Source organism: Amphimedon queenslandica, unplaced genomic scaffold (genome assembly GCF_000090795.2).
Source record: "Amphimedon queenslandica unplaced genomic scaffold, v1.1 AMPQUscaffold_13435, whole genome shotgun sequence".
NCBI classification, from domain to species: domain Eukaryota; kingdom Metazoa; phylum Porifera; class Demospongiae; order Haplosclerida; family Niphatidae; genus Amphimedon; species Amphimedon queenslandica.
Genome location: NW_003546329.1, coordinates 23,217 through 39,829, shown reverse-complemented (window position 1 = coordinate 39,829; position 16,613 = coordinate 23,217). Strand labels below are relative to the sequence as shown.

The window sequence follows — 16,613 nt, the reverse complement described above, 5'->3', positions numbered from 1 at the left end:
TTCTATGGCAACACATAGCAACAGGGTTGCTATGGATACCCCCGTTACCATGCGCGTTAATTAGAGTAAGGGAAATAGACAAAGATCTCGACATAGACAGCATTTTTGCTCCTCGGATTGCTCTCCTTGAGAACTTCTTAAGAACCCATGAAAGAGGAATAACTCTAGTACAATGGGATACGAAGTGGAAAGATTCGTGGGAGTAGTCGACGAGGAGCTTTTCTGTCCTATCTGCGGTCTTGTCTTAGACTCTCCACTACAGATCAAGGACTGCGAGCATTGCTTCTGTGGGTCTTGTATAGAAGAATGGTTGAAGCATCAGCGAGTCTGCCCTGTTGACCGCACTCCCGTCCCACCTAGCTGCGAGGGATCCTCTCTCACTAGCGCTCTCGGGCCAGCCCCTAGGATTCTCAGAAACCTCCTCTCCAGGCTGAGGATTAAGTGTGAGAATGAGGTCTTTGGTTGTCAGACCGTTACTCATCTCGAAGGACTCCAGTTACACCTAAACCAGTGCGAGTATAATCCACGGCGGCCGGTTGAGTGTGATAGAGGCTGTGGTAGTGTCGTACCAATGGACGAACTCACCCAACACAACTGTATCAAGGAACTGAGAGAGAAGATAACGAACCAGTCATTGGTCATAAAGACACTTTCCGATCAAGTTAGTATCTTGCAGCAAGAGCTATCGGACCAAAGACAAGAAATGACAATACTTAAAGAGCTCGTACGTTCGTCTGCCTCCTCATCCTCAAACTCTCTGAGGCACACGCTATCACTCCTTCCTCCTCTTCCCCCTCTCTCCTCTGCCTCTCCCTCCTCGGTCTCCTCCTCTCAGTCTAATTACCCTGACGAAGTAGAGCATGCTATCCAGACCTCACAATGGCTCTCACTACTGAGGCCGGCCAGAATACGCCACTGGGGAGGGATTATAAGTACGCCCGACTCCATCTTACAGTCCATCATACGTCAGGCCCTCTCATCAAGTGGCTGTCCTCAGTATTTACTAGTTGAGCTAATGGCTAACGCACACGAGAGAAGATGGCCGCCAGGGCTGAGCGTCCTCGAGACAAGACAATTGAACAGGTCTCGCTATGAGCAGTACGTGACTAAACAAGTCCCTGGGAAACAGGCAGTCGTGATAATGGCTTCCGAGAATGAGCACATGGGGGATAATATGATAGTGTCTCCAGGGATGGTCATCATATTTGCTCATGGAGTAGACTGAGACACACTTACCACCTGACATGGATGTGTGGTTTGGGTTTAAGCTCTTTTGATTAGAGACTATGTAATATCTTTGAGAAGTTAATTGATGAGTCAGTGCTGTTATCTTCTTATGATTATGATTATCATCATCATCATCATCATTACAACCTATTATTATTAACTATTATTATTTAAAAAAATAATTGTATGATAATTATGGTTAGCTACTACGAATTGATTTTGGGATCTGTTACAAAAGCTATACAATTTTGTGAGATGTTATTAATCAAACAGCTGCCATTATTTACTATGCATCAGTTACAGATAAGTAACCACATGTCCAAAGGAAAAGGGAAAGATGTACACATTCCATTCCACATTCCAATGATATTTTCCCTAGCCAGCCACACCTTTTGTGGGTGTGGATAATACCGTATTATCCGCATAATTAAGAGTCCTGATCTTTCTTATAATGAGACTAGGCATGGTCGTTTGTCTTTTAGACTGATATACACTGCTCCAGGAGCCAGCCAAGACTTTATAACACAATCTGCCACAGTTTCTACTCTTGTTTTTACTTCACAGACCTCTGGACTTTATTTCAAACTGTACTTTTCAGCCATAACGGGACAGCCATCCTTGAATGAGCAAGAGAGAAAGGACTGCAAAGGAGGAGGATTAAACCAGTGCCTCTTATCAAAACCACTCAACAATCACCCTTCACCTCTCTGACTCGCCCTACCCCTCTCTCTCTCTCTCTCTTTCTCTCCACTCCTTCTAGTTATTGATAGAGGAGATTCCATGTACAGTAAGTCATGGAAGACAGCACCATATTCACACAACAGTTCATTGATGCTATCAAGAAACCAGTCTCATCACGGACATCACAGGCAAGAGAGCCACAAGCATACATTATATTACCACTAATAGTCAGCCTATTCCGAGATGGCTAGTGTTAACTTGCATTGTTTTCATTAAGTTACTAAAGCAACATTATATTCTAACAGACACACTTTCATTTCTAACTGCTTTTCCCTTACATGCTTCAAACCTTCCCCTCCTGGTTCAGTTTCTGTATCAACCTCAACTTTCCCTCTTTTCTGCCTCATTTCAAAACACTTTGCATGCATATACATGTACATGTACATGGCATGAACTGTTTTCTACTACTTAATGTTTTAAGTTTTTTCCTGTAATTCCTTGTACTACCCTAGAGGGATTATCCTCTACTGCTGATGTACACACATTCATGTACACTGCCCTTTCCACGCCCACATGCCTGACTAATATGAGCTCTCCTGAGACTGTGTAAACTCCAACAAGAGTGTCATGTGTGTGTCTGTACTGCATATTATTGTTTCTTACTATTGTTATAGTAGAGAATAATACTAGAGTTGCTATACTCCCTCTCTCTCTGACTTCTTCTCATTCCTCTCTCTCTCTCTCTCTTCTTGCCCACTTGTTTCCCTTAATTTTGTCCTCCTGCTGTCTTGTTTCTGTCTTGTTGCTTTAGCCCTTGTATTTTAATTGTGCGTCTACTAAAGTAACACTATCCAGTTTATCATCTCTCTCCATATGTGTGCATACGTAATTAATGCTTATATGCTCTTTCTCTTCCTATAAGTAGTGTGTGATTATGGTGTATATTTTAGCTAATGTACATAATGTATTAGTCCATTTTGTACATATTAGCCATTTAATCTCACCGTGTGCATACTTTGTTGTTCCACTGCTAATTCTACTGTGCATCCATGTTTATGTACATGTGTGTGTATTATTATTATTATTATTATTATTACCCCACTTGCTAATACCCTATATACAGCACTAGTACATGCATGTATAACTAGATGTTTGTGGCTTTCTGTTGTTTATTAGTCTCCTACAGTGGGTACATTAATAATAATAACAGCTTAGTAGTTATAATAATAGAAGTGTCTCCTAATTGTAACTTAAGTTGTACATCATCAGCTATGAATATCATTCTGTTTTCTCTTTATGATGTCCAGGAGAGTGATTACATTTGTCATATTTTGAAGAAGCTAAGTGAATTCCAGACATTTGACAGTTCTTCCTTGAGGTAGGAGTTTCAGAGAGAGAGAAAGAGGGAGAGAAGTAGAGATGAGGATGAATTAGAACTAAAATGCCAATGTCATCTTTGTTTTGATTATATTCCTATATAGGACGGTATTGAATCAAATCACATACGAAGTACATCCAAACAACACTGAGCTCTATCAGTGAGTCAAAGCTTCTTTATTATAAACTCCTTATCATTCTTATCATACTTTCAAATTTTATCCATCTTATTTTTCCCCTTATTCCTCCTTTCTCTCTCCCCCTCCCTCTCTCTCTCTCTAGACCTGGTGACATAGCCTCATCATGGTATTACATTGTCTATGGCAGTGTGCTAATATCCACGTACTACACGTATGGAGCTGGTTGCAGCTTTGGACAGTGCATTGATACTAATCTAAGAACAGATACCTGTCTCGTCACTAAAGAGAACACTGAGCTGTTAAAAGTAATAATTGTACATGTACATGTACGCGTATAAATTATACTGCATATAACTACATTATGGTATACATATTGCTGATTCATTGTCAGTTGTTATTCACATTTGACGTTCTGATACTGTTAGTCTGTCACACAGAAACAAACACAAGCACACAGGCACACACTATACTGTTATACTGTACACTGTGTTAGGGCACATTTCATTGCTTGTATACTGTACACTTAATCACTGTTTATATGCTCTACATTATTGAGGAATTTATTCTGTTCCAGTGAAATGTTTTGCACTCACACACACACACACTGGCATTTGTAAGGTGACATACACATTACACATGCACAAACAGTAGCACATATACTCAGTTTTGATAAATGTATTGTGTTTTGTAAGCTGATGGATTGTCTGTGTTATATATTCTGTCATAGAATGGAGACAAAATAATGCATAATGTAACATAAAATAGAAGTAGATTTATTTCACTATCAATAAAGTACTGTATTAGGGACTCCATAGTACATGTACTTCTGCCTCTTGTTTAGTTAATCTTTCCCTTTTCTCTTTCTCTTCCTCCTTTTCCCACTTCCCCTTCCTCTCCCTCTCTCTCTCCCCCTCATACTCAGATCAGTTACACTGATAAGGAATTGGATAGATTTATGCGAAGAGCTAAAAATAGCACAGCGACAGGATCCCTGACAAACAGTTTAGAAATGACACTCACAACCTCAGCAGGGACACAGGGCAGTGCCCACACTAACAGTGGAAGTATCACTCCTACTCACTGTACTAATGCCAATCATCAGTCCAAGGAGGAATCAGTGAGCCTCTCTGATGGAGAACTGCTAGGAGATGAGAAGAAACCATCACACAAGGTTTGAATGCATGGAACGTGTTGTGTATTAGAGAGAGAGGGGGGAGAGTGAATATATTACATGTACATGTACATGTGTATTAGAGGGAGAGTGAGTGAATGTGTAAGGGAGAGATGCGCATGTAAGGGAGGAATAATGTGAGAGAAAGTGAAAGATGAAGGGAGAGAGAGAGAGTTGATATTTTTACTCTACGTCATGTATTGATTCTAATTCACAATACTGCATGACGCAAGTAAGTAAATTCTTATTTTAATCCTATTTAGAATTATGTAAATATTTTCTTGCACACCTATAAACTCCGAAGCCACAGAACTATAAGAACTATCATATACCCCTTTATAATCCATGCACTGTACGTTTACTTACATGTATATTATTATTTAGTATTCGTTGGATAAGAGTCTGAGCACTGAGTATGCCTCACGTGACGTATGGGGCTTAGAGAAACTGGACCCGCTGGATCACATTGGTAACCATGATGATGAGGACGAGATTGAGATAGAGAACGACAGTCGGAGGATGAGTCAAAAGCACGGCCACGCCTCCAAGGACGATCAACAGTGAGCCTTACCTAATGTATCAACCATGTGCCTGACGGAATGCTAAATAGTTTTAGATTTGATGAGAAAGACGTTAAAACTTTATCTGTTTCCAATGATAGTCTTCACAGAGCTCTTGAAGATGATCCACTGACTGGAGGAGAGAGAGAGAGGGAGAGAGGGAGGGGGAAGAAGATACCAGCAACTGAAGTGACCCTTAGGGACAGGAGGAAGGTCGCTCATAGGAGAAGTGCCCCTCCTACTAGTCAAAGGTCACTCAGAGACTCGGTTGGATCTTTGGATTATTTGTCGGAGAGTCAAGTCGATATCGATTCTGATGATGAAGAGTCGGCACATTCTGAGGTGGGCGTGGGTTTCGAACTAGTGGTGGGTGTGGTTTCATAATTAGTATCGTTTTATATTGTAAATATTATGCATTAGTAAAAGTATGCATCTGCTGTGTGTATGTGTGATATTTATGTTCTTGTGTGTTGTGTATAGACATCAAGCTCCCCAGGGATGGACTCAGTATATGAAGTATTGAATAAGCCACCTCCTGAGAGAACTGATGAGGACATTGGTCAGTGTACAATACATGTACATGTACATGTAAATGTGTAGTAAATTAGTAATATTATTTAATAATGTTAACATTGATTTTTTTTTTCTCCTTCTCATTCAATCCAGAGAGAGTCACTGATGTTCTCCAGTACATGCCTGTTAGTTTAAACTGATATATATTTATTATTATTCAGATATTACTGACATTTTGTTCTTTCTTTGTAGGCGTTTTCCAACATGACCTCCAACATTCGCCGAGCTTTGTTTCAGGTTCTGTTACTGACTACATTTCCTGAGGAAGGGAGCGTTGTTGTTGACAATGGAGAGCAAGTACTTTGATAATAATATAATTATATTATATTTATTGAATTACATAGAGTATATAAACTATATTCAATAATCATTGTATACATAAGTACATACAAATGTATTATTCTGTTATATATTATTGTTGTTATGCTGTGTGATTCTAATTCAATGAAGTAGTGATCATATTTTTACTCTCATACATGCACCTACCCTTTCCTCCTGTTACATGTACATGTACCTTTTTCCATTGCATGTACATGTACCTTTTTCCATTGCATGTACATGTACATGTACATGTACATTATCATTTAGTTTACATGTATACTTTACTCTTTCTTCCTATTCTCAGGTCAACAAGTGGTTTGTTGTTCTCCATGGTCAGGTAAGGCAGATCAGGGACTCTGAGACTGACAAGATATTTCATATCGGAGAGACTTTTGGAGTCTCAAAGAGCCTTAAAGTCCTTCCCCACAGAGGAAAGCTTGTGACATCATCAAAGGATTGTCAAGTGAGTACATGATGTGGCCTGACACACACACACTCACGTGAATGTACATGCACACATGTATGTATCTTCTATCACCTTTTTATTAGATTATAAGTATATTTGATATTTTGATGTATGCATACACAATTACCATGTACACTGTAATACATATATTGTACATACACTGTACATCTAGATATGGTTCGTATGTATTGTACTGTATGTAGTATAAGGGAGTATATTATGATTGTGTAATGATGACGATCAAATCATAAAATCACAACAATTTGACACTATAACATTATTACATTCTTGTTTTGTCTTTATAGACTCCTGCACTACACATACACATCACACACAATGTGCTTACAATTGTCACATACATGTACTGAAATGTCATATTATATCAAGGAACTGGTTGTGCATGTACATGTGGGGCTTTCCATGTATTGATTGTACTGTATGGCACAAAAATTGTTTATTTTGTCTGAAACTGTTAATGTTTAGTATAATTATTATGATATTTACTTTCATTCTGTTTATTAAACCAATTGATGATACGTGTTTATGTTATACACTCCTCCCTACCAATTAAATATTATTTTCTCCCTCCCTTATCTTTTTTCTGTTACTCTATATCTATTTCCTCTCTCTCTCTCTCCCTAACTCTTCTTTCCCCTCTCTTCTCTTAGTTATGTTATGTATCCTCAGAAGAGTATGGTAGAGTCCTGGCTCAAGGAGAAGAGAACTTAAAGAGGATAGAGGAAAACGGTCAAGTGGTGGCAGTACTAGAGAAGAGAGCTGTCTCTGCCAAGAGAGAAGGATATTTTGTAGTTCAGGTCAGTTGTTTTGAATCACAAGCACTGCACTCACACATCATTCGATTAGTACATGGTATACTATTAAATTTGCTAATACATACATAGTACACTGTACTCTATTAAGAGGATGTTTGTCACTGTAGAGACGTATGTTATGTACATACATGTACACACTTGTAGTAATAATAAGTGTCAAGTTGTACTAGCTAGTGCATCGTATAATGTGTTGTGTATCAGTTAGTATGAGGAGTAGATCTGTGTATATAGAATGTGTGGGGTGTCATATAATATGATGCTTGTTGATACAGAATATATTATATTATTTATGTGTATGTATATATACGTGTACATGTATGTACATGTATATGTATGTACATGTATGTATGTAGAGTGTGTGTAGGTGCTTTACCTCCTCCTTAGCTGGTTTTGTGGGAGTTGCTCTTATTGTCAGTAGTAGATGCCAACTGGTCCACAGCTGCTCTTACTCATCCATGTGTGCTCCCTAGCCAGTCACACACTGGGGCCCTCTATTCCTTGTATTCCTTGTATTCCTTGTATTCCTTGTATTACTTGGAGGCTTAATTGTGTTTTCTCTGTGAATGTTACTTGTATGTCCTTGGGTGTGGATGTTTATTAACTGCATGTATCATGTACATGTACATGTATGTAGATCTATACACAGAATTATGTACACTATAGCTGCTGTACAAATATCTCATGTTACACAGAGCGAGTATATTGTTTGTTCCTATGTTTATCATTATTCTTATTTATAAACAAACTATGTTTAATGTTATTAGCTTAATAATCCTTCCTTTTATGGGTCACCTCCTGTCCATGCCCTCCCTTTCCTCTTTCTCTCTTCCTCTGAGACACCAAAATATTAATATAAATGTATGCCTCTTGCTACAGAAAGATTTAGACTTATAAGTACATTGTACATGTACTGTTACATCTTTATTTATACACATTATTTTAATATTAAGATATTAATATTTTAATCTACATCATGTACATGTACATGTACATGTATGTATTTTTAAATTTCTGGACCATTTTACCTTCATTTGTACTGAACACCCTATAAATGAATCATAATGAAAATAATCAATATTGATAAAAATAAAAATATAAATTTATATCTTTACATTAGGCAACCCCACAGAAGTTATTAGACTACCTATTGGAGGAGGGTGTGGATGACACCTTCCATTCTGATTTCTTGCTCACGTATCGTTCATTCTTTGATTCCATTGATCCAATTGTATCAAAGATCAAGGATACCTGGAGCAAAGGGCTGCCAGAGCAACGGGAGAGAGTAAGTGGGGTGTGTCTGGGGGTGTGGTTATTATGAGAGGGTGTGTCCTTAGATCACGATGATAGTCTTGAATTGGGTCAGTGAGCATTATGCTGATTTTGAGGAAGATGATTCGTTTCTCGATTGGTTTGAAGAAGTTTTGATAGAAGAGGTACAATTAATGTACATGTACATATACATGTATATAATCTCTGTACTCTATAACATTAATACACATGTACATGTACATGTATGAATTTAATTGATTGATTTATTTATTTTTAGAGTAAGATTGGTGAGAAGAGGATTCTTGACGAGGCAAGGATATCTAATGCTAAATATCGAACTATTCAAATGGTACAGTTTATCTACATGTACACATGTACATTATAGCTGCATGTGTCTACTCTACACACATACATGTACATGTACATGTATACGTGCATGTAACTGTAACTGTCTTAACTGTCTTGTAGTAATTCATGTAAAAAAACTTGTTATTTTACAACTTTCATACATAATAGTTTGATTTTGTCTAGTCAACTATGCAGTATTTTTGTATTTCTCTACATGTATATTTATTTTATTTTCTGTACCAGGAGAGAGATGGCATTAATAGTCCATTGGATTTCTCAGTGGTCGGTGGGTGGGAGCTAAGACAACCGATATTTGTCTCTGAGATAGTTCCCAACTCGATTCCGGCACAAGAGGGACTTAAAGTCGGCGATCAAGTGAGCAATAAACCTGTTTAACCTGTTTATGGAGTTATTTGTACTAGATACTGTCAATCAATGATACTAAATGTGAAGGAAAAGAACTTAGAGAGGTAAGAGAAGAGAAGGAGAGAGAGGGAGGGGGAGAGAGTCAGAGAGAGGGTGGGAGGGGGAGAGAAAGAGGGAGAGAGAAAATTTGGAGAAAGCTACAATGTAAGAGAGTATAGTAGAAACTATAGAGACAGTGGTAAAATTGTGGTGTCATTGTTTTTGTATTGTTTTAGGTCTTGCAAATACTTCAAAAGAATTATAAACTAGAAATAGTTGTTAAATTCAGTTTACCAAGTAAGACAAAACCTTGTTAGTTTTGAAGCCATTTTTAAAACCTCTTCTCTACTCCTCCTCTTCTTTACAGAGTTTAAGCAGTTTATGCTTGAGCCCCAACATGTTGAAGTAAGTCAATAATACATTATCTACATTTACATTGTATAATGTAATAATGAATGATATAATATAAGATAGTTAGTTTTAACAAAAATCTTTTCTGTGAAGAATTGTTCATTTTTAAGAGCATCAATATGTGGTTTTTATAGCCATTTCCTTAAACGACCTTGTGCTCTACATGGTCCTTGGAATGTTCTTTTTGAATGCTCGTAACTCTCTAATTGATCTGTTATTAATTGAATTATCATTATTAGAACAATTACAGATAATTACAGTATAAACTGTGTGTGCAGTAATTACCTTGATGATGTCATAATGACTCATTGCCTTTATTGTTCTATTTTTAGATACAAAGATCCCACACAGTGTCAGTTCCTTCTCATTCCTTCATATCGAGAAGCAATTCGACTTCGGCCTCAACTGCTTTAAAGACCAACAAATCAGCATCATCCACTGGTAAGGAGTTATGCATGTACATTGTAGTATCATGTAGGGTTCACATAAAGCATGATGACTAAGTGGACTAAAATTACACATAAGGCTATAAGCATGTTTCAATATGGAGCAACTTTAAAAACTCATAAAAAATCCAATTTTGATTTGAATCAGCCCAAACTTTCTATGCAACATAAGTACATGTACATGTATTAGGAAAAAATATGAATATGGAAAATTCTCTCCTTTTTAATTATGGCAAAATCTGGCATTTACATATTCTATTGAGAATAAACATTAAAATTTTGATTGGCCACAATATACGCTGACCATGTGACTATCATGTGACTCCCTTCTTTCTCTTTCTCTTTCTCTCTCTAGCTCAATCAGATTCACCTAAAATAAAGAAAAGAGGACCAGTAAGTAAAATATTAAATTATTAAACATCTTTTCATCCTCCTCCTAATCCCTTCTATTTGCTCCTGCCCTCTCTCTCTCTGTTTAGGGATTTCTAAAGCCTATTTTTAAATCAGTTAGTAAATCGAGTATGGAGAAATTCAGATCAAGACTAAGGTAATTGAGGGTCACACACCTACAGACAGACCTACATGTACATGTACATGTACATGCAGCTGGAATATTGTACATGTATCAAAAGTATTTGAATTTTAATTATTATGCATGTACATGTACATGTACTATACATACTGAGGGAGGGCTCAGTTTTTAATTGATATTGCCTAATTGATATTGGCTAAATTGGCTAATTGTCTCTACATATATGTACATGTACATGTACATGTATTTTAATTGGTTTGCGTTTCTATGGATATAAACATGCCCTCCATTACAATGTACACTTTATTGCAGCTGTCGACAAACATTAAATGTACTGTAAATTAAACATAATGTGCACACCTCATTGAAAGGTTCACATTTAGTTTAACACAATTTAGACAAATATACATGCATTGTATATACTGTATATATGTACAGTATATCTACAATTCTACATTTATATGTAGTGTTATCGTATTTTTGTTATGTAAAAGTATGTGATATGCATACACGTGATTATCTGCATGAGCAGCTATAATAATAAATACAATTACATGTATGGTATGGTACAATTACTTGTATTTGTTATTCTAACAGACATCAACACAGTTCGACCCAGTCAGAGTCAAATACCGGCTCCGAGAGTCCCTCAGGTCCGCTGAAGGCTCGTAAGAAACTCGGGGCTCGTAAAGCCTCAGAAGAGAATCTCTTAGACGACGGCGGGTCATCGTCTGGTAAAGTATTGCGACCGGCTTCATCTGCTGAAGACTTACACACACTAAATACTCATAATTCACCAAAGGTACTTTATACTCTAGAGTGAAGCCGCCCGCATGTACAGTGAAACCATGCAACATGACTGTCCTCCTACTTGTATTTCCTCTTTTTAGTATTATATTAAAATTAGCCTCATTTTAGTAGTATAGTGGCTAATCTTACACTACTACATTGTATTACTATTTGTATATCTATATTTCCTTTTTTTTCTAATTTACATGTATACATGCTATTCACTATTATTAGGTAAGGCGACATGGCGGCAGTGGGAGACACAGTAGGACACATGTTGTTGACTCTGTTGTCAAGCTGTATGCTCTGGATCACTCTGTCAAGTATCTGGACATTACCCCTGTAAGAGATAGGGATTCGTAATTTTATGGGCAGTGGCTCTTAATTTTGTTATTGTGGTTTTAAATTTGCTTCAAAATATTGTGTACAGAGACTTTGGCCAAATTTTATCAAAAATGACTAGGAGAGAATTCTGCATTTTTAGAAATTTTTCTGATGCGTCTACATGTTCTTATGTTGTGTAGAAAGTTTGAGTTTATTCCAATCAAAATTAGATTTTTTTACGAATTTTTAAAGTTACTCCAAAATCGGATCAAAGTCCCTGTACTATAGTACAGGGTTATTGGCCAAATTTTACCAAAAATGACTAGGAGAGAATTCTGCATTTTTATAATTTTTCCTGATGCGTATAGATGTTCTTATGTTGTGTAGAAAGTTTGAGCTTATTCCAATCAAAATTAGATTTTTTACGAATTTTTAAATTTGCTCCAAAATTGAGCCAAATTCCCTGTACTATAGTACAGGGTTATTGGCCAAATTTTACCAAAAATGACTAGGAGAGAATTCTGCATTTTTATCATTTTTCCTGATGCATATAGATGTTCTTATGTTGTGTAGAAAGTTTGAGCTTATTCCAATCAAAATTAGATTTTTTTACGAATTTTTAAAGTTGCTCTAAAATTGAGCCAAAGTCCCTGTACTATAGTACAGGGTTATTGGCCAAATTTTGCCAAAAATGACTAGGAGAGAATTCTGCATTTTTATATTTTTTTTCTGATGCGTATACATGTTCTTATGTTGTGTACAAAGTTTGAGCTTATTCCAATCAAAATTGGATTTTTTATGAATTTCCAAAATTTGGGCCCAAGTCTTTGCTATACTATAGTGCAGGATTTCTGGCCAAATTTCATCAAAAATGGCTAGAAGAGAGCTCTTCATGATAGTGTTGGATGTTTAAATTGTACATGTACATTATAAATTGAAATGTCATGTAGGATTGCACATATACTGTACATACTTTATTCCATTAATTAATACAATATTGATTTTTCCAGGCTACTACCGTAGCTGAGATCATAGAGAGAGGAGTGAAGGATTTCTATCCCGACCGTTTCGTTCCTTCTCCTTCAGAGTAAGTTCGCACCTTGTCTCCTTGGCAACGTTAATATGCTCCTCCCACTTTTAGTGAGTTCTGTATATGTATGGTGACAGTCCAGAGTCGCAGTGGCCCCATTAAGAACTCTGTATTACCAGGCCATCTCACTGACTTAGCTAATTTCATTGGACTTGGAAGCAGGTGCATATTAATACCCTATGTATTGTACATGTGGCTGTAGGTTGTATTTGTTATTGTGTTCGGTATACGGAAATTGTCAGTTGTATTGTCAATTGAATTTAGTTACTCTATTTATGTACAAGTACATGTGCACATATGATGTCTAGTCTCAGTTCAGAAATGCTCTTTTTATCATTTTTAATCAGCTTCAAACTTTTACATGCAATCACATGTAGGACATATTGTTTTGTATCAGTAAATTTAACAATTTTGAAGCTACATACATGTATATGTATTGTAAGCCCTGAAATTATTAATGACAATAATTGTCCAAGGCACTTCTTGAAGACCTCTGATCTATCATGGGTGTTGGATAGATTTTGATTTAAAAAAAATGTATTTCTATGTGTATGCTATTAGATATTACTTGAAGGAGAGAGCATATCATGGTACACTAGTGCAAGATGAAGAGGCTGAACGTATTGTAAAGGAAAGTCGTCAATGGGAGCTTATTTATAACCTTAAGGCAATGCAAGTGGCTGAAGAACTTACTAGAAGAGTAAGAGAGAGAGAGAGAGGAAGAGAGAGAGGGGGAAGAGAGAGAGAGGAAGAGAGAGAGGGGGAAGAGAGAGAGAGGAAGAGAGAGAGAGGAAGGGGAGGAAAAGAGAGAGAGAGAGGGGAAGAGGAGGAGGGAAGAGAAAGACATAAGAATAAGGGTGATGGATTGTGAGGGTATTTATGAGTCTATTTATATTTTTGTATTGTACAGGATTCCAGTGTGTTTAGCAGCATTTTCCCATCAGAGTTCATTTCCGACTTATGGAAGAGTCCTGACAAAGCAGCAAGAAGACATCTCATTGAGTTTGAAGAAGTACGAGAGAGAGAGAGAGAAAGGGAGAGAGAGAGTGTGTTGGGAAGAAGATAGAAAGGGAGAAGATTGTTAGACTGTGTTTACATCTTAATGTGAATTGTCATTATAATTGTTCTTAGATACCAAATGATGAGATGTATTGGGTTATAACAACAATAGTCTCTGAACCAAGTGCTACCAATAGATCGAAAATAATCAAACACTTCATAAAGATAGCAAGTAAGTCAATATTAATAAGTTTCATTGATTTGAATGCCTTTAATTATCAATTTTTACTTTGTTCCTTTCTTTCTCTCTTTCAGAATGTTGTAAAACTTTAAAGAATTATAATACGATGTTTCACTTGTTAAGGTAAGCTAGAGCTTTAAGTCATGTGACCCAACCTCATGTGACCCAACCTCATGTGATCCTCTTCTCATTCCCATACATACATCACATACAGTGGTCTCAATCACGGACTAGTACAGAGACTCAGATCATCATGGGAGAAAGTGCCGCACAGATACAAGAAAACAATGGAGGTTTGTATGAACAAGATATAGCGCATCCAAATTGATATACATTACATATATGTACATGTACATGTAATGTACATGTATATGTTATTGTTAGCCCTTCAACCTTTTTGTTGATTACTTTGTTTCACTATAATTACATGTACCATGCAGTGTATATGATGTAAAATGTACACTACATCTGTTTAGATTTATTTCTGTATATTTGTGTTTATACCAATGTCTTTTATATAGGATTTGGGTTCTTTCATGAATCCCTTTCACAATATGGTGAAATACCGTGAGCTACAGCGACAGACTCAGCCTCCTCTGATACCATTCTTCCCCATCATCAAGAAAGACCTCACCTTCCTCTTTGATGGTAACGACACCATTGTCAGCGGGTTGATTAACTTTGAGAAACTGAGGATGCTCTCAAGGCAAATTAGGATTGTTAAAGGATTCTGTACAGCTACCATTGAGGTATGAGACAAAGACTATTCATTGCTATTCTTTTTACCCTCTCATCTTTCATTCTCTCTTACCTCTCCCGTCCTTTCTCTTTACCTCTCAGCCAACGCCCCCTGAGGTTGATTTGAGTCAGTTAGGTATATACAATAGGACCATTGGGTCTCTTCATGGGTCTTTACGTTGGAAACAGCGGAGTCCAACAAACACCGTCTCACTGACCGAGAATGCACTCAAGCGAGTATACATGCATGTAAGGTCACATGACTGTCACATGAATAGATCAAAACGATCTATTTATTCTTTTTTTTTCAGAGTCGATTGTCAAAAATGGTGAGCAAACACTTGTCACAAAAGTACGTGCTTCAGGATGAAAACTACTTGGAGCAAATTGTGGACAGTCAAGAGAAATGTAAGTAGCACATGTAGAGTGTATGTATGACTCATGATGTACTACTTGTTAGTGGAAATTAGCTTTTGATGTAATAATTGTATGTTCAAAAACTTACCAATAGCAATCCATTTACCACATAATCCATGTACAATGTACATGCGTATTTTTATTGTAGTATCAAATGTTAACAAACGTACACCATCCAGCCCAATGAAGGGAAAGAAATCTCTAGTAGTAGAATCTAAGCATCGTAAGTTATTTACTCAACTGTATGTATGTATCTGCATACAAGAGTTATGTATATGCGTAATTGCATTTTATTCATTTTTATAAAACTTTTAGGCAGTGCTAATATATCGCCATCGCCAACTGCAAACTCTCTTGGATCAGGTAAGTATTTACATAATGATGCACCATGTACATGTACATGTACTGTACATGCTACTGACCCACTGTATGTGCAGTAAAAGTAAATTATGGTTTTTTAATGCTATAGATATATCTGCCCACCAAAGTATTGATCTTTGTCCTACAAGCTCTTCTCCTGCCACCATTAGTATACCTGGTAAGTATTTAATGTACTAAGTATAGTTATTCCTTATTAATACTATCTCTTTATTATAAGTAGCTACTGCATCATTGAATCCATCTATGCCTCTTGATGTTGATGCTGATTATTCACCTCGATCGCCTTCTATGAATTGTAAGTGTGACATTATGCATGTAAATGTGTAGCAGTCCATTGTATGTGAGTTGCTACTTGTCTATTGTTGTATTTATTTATTTTATTGCATCTACAGCATTCACTAGTACAAGCAGTGCTCCTATGATATCCAAAAAAGACTGACAATGACCCATATGTTTGAGGTTATATAAACTATCAATTTTCAATTTTGTAGTTACTGTATTATTATTATTATTGTTGTTGTTGTTGTTATTATTATTATTTTCCTTTTTTGTGTGTTGACGTTATCAGCATCTTGTCGCTTCTGTTTCTATTTTTATTATTGTCAGAATTTACACTTGATTATTTTGCTTTGTGATACAACTGTAATGTACTGATTGAAGACCAGCAGTTGTAATAGATATTTAGTTGTAGAAGGATCAAATTTCAGATGCCTGCATGTGATGAGCATGTTCACAGATATGACTTGATGATCATGGCAAAGGTGCATTCATGATTTTATAGTCACCAAATCCATCCCTTAGAAATTACTTAATATTATTCATTATTATGAATTCATAAAATAAAAGTATTTATTAGTTCACAAGAAGTACTATC

General features: G+C 36.6%; 2 protein-coding genes across 4 annotated transcripts; both read left to right on the top strand.

The window, feature by feature from the left end:
• Nucleotides 1-65: 65 nt before the first annotated feature.
• On the top strand, nt 66-1,470 carry LOC100641169 (E3 ubiquitin-protein ligase NRDP1-like). The gene has a single exon (XM_011405234.2). The coding sequence runs from the start codon at nt 173-175 to the stop codon at nt 1,223-1,225; it is 1,053 nt and encodes a 350-aa protein (XP_011403536.1). The 5' UTR covers nt 66-172; the 3' UTR covers nt 1,226-1,470.
• Nucleotides 1,471-1,555: 85 nt separating this feature from the next.
• Nucleotides 1,556-16,389, top strand: LOC105312522 (rap guanine nucleotide exchange factor 6-like). 3 transcript variants are annotated; one of them, XM_019995695.1, is made up of 39 exons: nt 1,556-2,096; nt 3,216-3,286; nt 3,390-3,446; nt 3,568-3,730; nt 4,348-4,596; nt 4,981-5,156; nt 5,258-5,498; nt 5,637-5,715; nt 5,823-5,854; nt 5,922-6,026; nt 6,355-6,513; nt 7,185-7,331; nt 8,467-8,631; nt 8,684-8,782; nt 8,896-8,967; nt 9,210-9,341; nt 9,389-9,436; nt 9,608-9,668; nt 9,739-9,776; nt 10,115-10,223; nt 10,584-10,621; nt 10,708-10,775; nt 11,358-11,562; nt 11,784-11,891; nt 12,884-12,960; nt 13,015-13,125; nt 13,525-13,663; nt 13,874-13,975; nt 14,095-14,194; nt 14,278-14,326; nt 14,418-14,496; nt 14,725-14,952; nt 15,044-15,190; nt 15,253-15,349; nt 15,507-15,581; nt 15,674-15,721; nt 15,828-15,896; nt 15,957-16,034; nt 16,132-16,389. In XM_019995695.1, exons 1-39 carry the CDS (start codon nt 2,022-2,024, stop codon nt 16,176-16,178), a joined length of 4,143 nt encoding a protein of 1,380 aa, XP_019851254.1. In that variant the 5' UTR covers nt 1,556-2,021; the 3' UTR covers nt 16,179-16,389. The 3 variants fall into 3 exon arrangements, with proteins under 3 accessions (XP_019851254.1, XP_019851253.1, XP_019851252.1); XM_019995694.1 differs by having other exon boundaries at nt 5,207-5,498; nt 15,960-16,034; XM_019995693.1 differs by having other exon boundaries at nt 5,207-5,498.
• The last annotated feature ends 224 nt before the right edge of the window (nt 16,390-16,613 follow it).